This window comes from Octopus bimaculoides, chromosome 1 (assembly GCF_001194135.2).
Source record: "Octopus bimaculoides isolate UCB-OBI-ISO-001 chromosome 1, ASM119413v2, whole genome shotgun sequence".
Taxonomy (NCBI): domain Eukaryota; kingdom Metazoa; phylum Mollusca; class Cephalopoda; order Octopoda; family Octopodidae; genus Octopus; species Octopus bimaculoides.
The window spans coordinates 132,368,340-132,372,600 of record NC_068981.1 but is presented as its reverse complement, the minus strand read 5'-3'; the positions used below and the strand labels follow the sequence as shown (position 1 = coordinate 132,372,600).

The following is a 4,261-nucleotide window of genomic DNA, read 5'->3' as shown; positions in this document are numbered from 1 at the left end:
GTCTGAGGTGTGTTGGTATCAATTTTTATAAAGAGCTCAGGCACAGGTATAGCTGTGTGGTTAAGAAGCTTGACTCCCAACTGTGTTGTCTTGGTTTCGGTCTCACTGTTAAGTACCTTGGGGGAAAGTCTTTTACTGTAGCCCCAGTCAGACCAAAGCCTTGTAAATGGATTTCTAGATGAAAATTAAAAGAAGTCAGTTGTGTTTGTGTGTGTGTGTGTATGTATATATATATATATATCATCATCATCATCATCATTTAATGTCTGCTTTCCATGCTAGCTTGGGTTAGATGGTTTGACAGGAGTTGGCAAGACAGAAGACTGCATTAGGCTTCAGTGTCTCTTTTGACATGGGTTTTTTTACAGCTGTATGCCCTTCCTAACACCTGCAACTCTGCAGAGTGAATTAAGTGCTTCTTCCGAGGCCCCAGTACAGGTGAAATCAATTTTGGTATGGTTTTTACTGCTGGATGTCCTTCCAAGCACTGGCCACTTTACAGTGTGAACTAATTCTTGATGATGATGATGGTGGTAATGATGTGTGTGGTTGTGTTTGCAAGTACTCTTGTCTTAACATCACATGATGGTTGTAACGGAACATCACCATCATCATACAAATGATGTTGTTCATTTCCAGACTTCTCTGAAAAACATGTCTGGTCATGGGAAAATATTACTTTGTTTGGAAACAGATGAGGGTTGACAACAGGAATGGCATCCAATTGTAGAAAACCAGTCTCAACAAATTCTGTCTGACCCATGCAAGCCTCGAAAAGTAGATGTTAAAAGATTATGATAGTGATATCAAATCATAGCTGCAATTTTAGGTTGTTGACCGACTTAGGTATTATTTTACTTAATATCCAAATTAAGTCTTCCGTGTCATCAATTATTGGCAACTTGATGGTGTTATACATATATAACTGTTTCTACTACATGTCTTAAATGTTTTATTTCCTTGTTTTCAGCATGAATGTCCAGGGAGACTATCAACCAATTGAAGCTGGAGGTTTCATTAAGATCTGCTCTCTGAGGTAAAAATATTTTCACATTCAACCTAATACATATTTCTGTCAATACTTTTCTGTGTCCTTACTTTAAATCTTTACTTCTTACTTTTCTAATATCTTTTTGTTTTTGGTTATTTTTTTTTTCCTCTTTTTTACTATTCTCCCATAAAACCATGACTTAGATAGATCTATATATTAAAATATTTGTGAAAGTTTATACAAATATCTGCATGAAGTAAGATGTATGCATTTTGTTTCCTTCTTTTAATGGTTATCCTATAATCATGAAGTATCAGTGACGAAAGTACTTAGGATAAATGTTTTGTTTATCCCTTTAGCATTCAGATTACTCTGTCAAATGCAATACTTATTTATTCTCATTGTTTTGAATTAATCATACATTATCTTGTTGCTTCAAGATTTCAGTGTTATGATTGTTTATTTTTAGAATGATGTTGTAGGGTAGGTGTGAGAGGCTGGATCCAGTCAGTTTGAATGTAAAACAGGTAGAATATATGGGCTGGATATGGTCATTTTAAATGCTAAAGGTTAAAGGATACTACGCAATATCTGAAAATAGCATCTGAATTGTAGGAGTATTAATATCAGTATATACTTTACATCATTCTATGTTATCAGCTCAGTTTAAAATTATATATGATTGCCCTGTCTTGTTAGACAATAGCTATCTCACATTCAGCCTGGTTATTCCAATTTACTTTCATCTGTGCATGAGTGAAGCTGTGCTCTTTTATACTTGACTTAAACTGAAAAAAACTGGGGTGCATCTTATACATGGGGCAAAGCTAAAAGTACAAATTCAAAAAAATGTTTTACCAAGATTTAACACTAAATTAAAGATGCAACTTATACACAAGTAAATACAATACACACGTGTGTGTGTGTGTTGTAATTTCCAAATACCATGTATAATAGCAAAGTATCTGATGAAGTGCCACTCCATGTAATTCAACCATCAGTAAATTTGTTTCTTATGTAATTTATCACATGTAATTATCTCCTTCGTCATAGATATAACTTTCTGTAATTATATAACTCTCTGCAATTATATGACTCTTTATAATTGAATATCTAATATCTTTTCCAGATTGCGAGAGTTTTACAGAAATCGTCAAAAGCAGATTTGTTCCTCAACGCCATATTAGAAGTTACTATTCATATTTGTCCATCACAAATGAAATTAGTGGCTGTAATGGATACTGGATGTTCTAATTATTTTTCTGTTCTCTTTTTAGTAATCAGTTATATTTTAGAAGTATCAATCCGTAACTTTCCAAAATTAAACTACCTTACAAACAACAACGCGACCACCACCATTGAGAATACTATCGTGAGCCAATGAGGTAGCCTGTATGTAGCCATGTAAGCTGCTCAGTGTTGCCATCAAATTCTTTAAAACAGAGACCATGTGTTTTATGTCTTGAATTTTTAGTTCATCATCTTATCCCCATAATAAAGGTGGAATCATGCCCCAAACTGCTGGCAAACTGAAATTGTTTAACAGGTTTGTTCCAACAGATGTAAAACAATAACTAAATCATTATCAACATCATTAACAACAACAACAACAGCAGCAGCAATAGCAAAAATATGTGTCTATGTAGTTCCTCAGCCTGGTAGAAATAGCAGCTAAATATTCCTCAAATCACATTCTATCATACAGGGTGTCCACAAAGTCTGGGTACATGGGGATTAACACATACTTTAAGAAATTATTATTTCTTATATTTAATTGTTTATGTTATGATTTTATTAACTCCATGTACCCAGACCTTGTGGACACCCTGTATATAAAGAAAGGATACACTGGACAGTGTATAAACAAAGAGATGTGATTGCTCTGGCTGAAACGCCTTTGATTATAGGCCTGCTCAATTAGACTGAACTATGACTAAAGAATGTCAACAACTTGAGGGTTAGAAAAAAGATGTGATATACTTCTCAGAAAGAGTAAACATTTTCATTGGTATTTTATTTCCTGTTTCATCTTTAGAAGCAAATAAATTGGTCACATACTTTGCAATGTTTTGCTTTTGTTTTATTTAATTTTTGTTTATTTTAATTCAACTTAAGTTTAATTTTTTTTTCTCTTCTCATGGTGTCACAGCTTACCAAATTGTTCAAGATAAATTCAAAACATTTTTTAGAATTGTTAAAGGACAAAATAAAATGAGACAAAGCAGTTATGCATGACTATATTAAGATGTGAGAAAGACTGAATTTGCTTAACCTTTCTGTGGTATATTTATATTAAAATATATCAAATGAAGACATAGGCCCCAGGTGGAGAAGCATGATCTTCAAACATTGGGCCTCATGGAGGCAATGACAAGTGACTGATACCTTTGGCGACATGCTATGGTTGAGAAGACCTGTCAAGCCAAGTGAAACCGTGGTCATGGTCAATACCAGTGTCATGTAACAGGTACCCAGGCTGGTGGCATGTAAAAAACTCCCTTTGAACGTTGGGTCTCATGGAGGCAATGATAAGTGGCTGAGATCATAGCAATATACCATGCTTGAGAAGACTCAACAAGCCAAGTGAAATCATAGTCATAGCTATTGCCGGTATCATGTAAATGGTACCCATGCTGGTGGCATGTAAAAAGCACCCATTACACTCGTGGAGTGGTTGGTGTTAGGAAGAGCATCCAGCTGTAGCAACCATGCTAAATCAGATTGGAACCTGGTGCAGCTCTCCAACTTACCAATTTCAGTTAAACTGTCTAACCTAGGCCTGGCCCACTCAAATTACATTACGGGCCACTTAAATCACAGAAAGTTTTTTTGAGGGCCGCTTGTATACTGACAGAATTGAAAGTATTTTGCTTTCTCATGCTATTATTACAATAATGAATGAATGATAAAAAAAACAAACAAGAAAAAAAGGAGAACATGGTTCACAATTACGAATACAAACAACAAAAAATAGCAACAGGCATCTTTCGAGAATGAATCAATATATATATATATAATTATATACAAAGGGCATTAACTGTGTATTAATGCCTCACACTATCGAGGGACTAAATAAGTAAAAAAAACTACCAAAAATAAGCACTTTTTTGGTAGTTTTTTTTACTTATTTAGTCCCTCAATAGCGTGAGGCATTAATACACAGTTAATGCCCTTTATATATAATTAAATATATCTATGAAGAAACGATGAATTTTTTCATTACGAAATTTTTCATTATGAGGTTTTTATAAAGAATTTATCCTATATTAT

At 34.0% G+C, this 4,261-nt stretch overlaps 1 protein-coding gene across 1 annotated transcript in view; it reads left to right on the top strand.

The window, feature by feature from the left end:
* The window catches only part of LOC106881508 (argininosuccinate synthase), a 28,527-nt gene extending 25,471 nt beyond the window's left edge, over nt 1-3,056 (top strand). The window contains exons 14-15 of the mRNA XM_014931922.2: nt 971-1,036; nt 2,121-3,056. Of these exons, the coding sequence (XP_014787408.2) occupies nt 971-1,036; nt 2,121-2,178 (124 nt within the window). The 3' untranslated portion in view covers nt 2,179-3,056. The remainder of the gene's footprint in view (nt 1-970; nt 1,037-2,120) is intronic.
* Nucleotides 3,057-4,261: the final 1,205 nt, after the last annotated feature.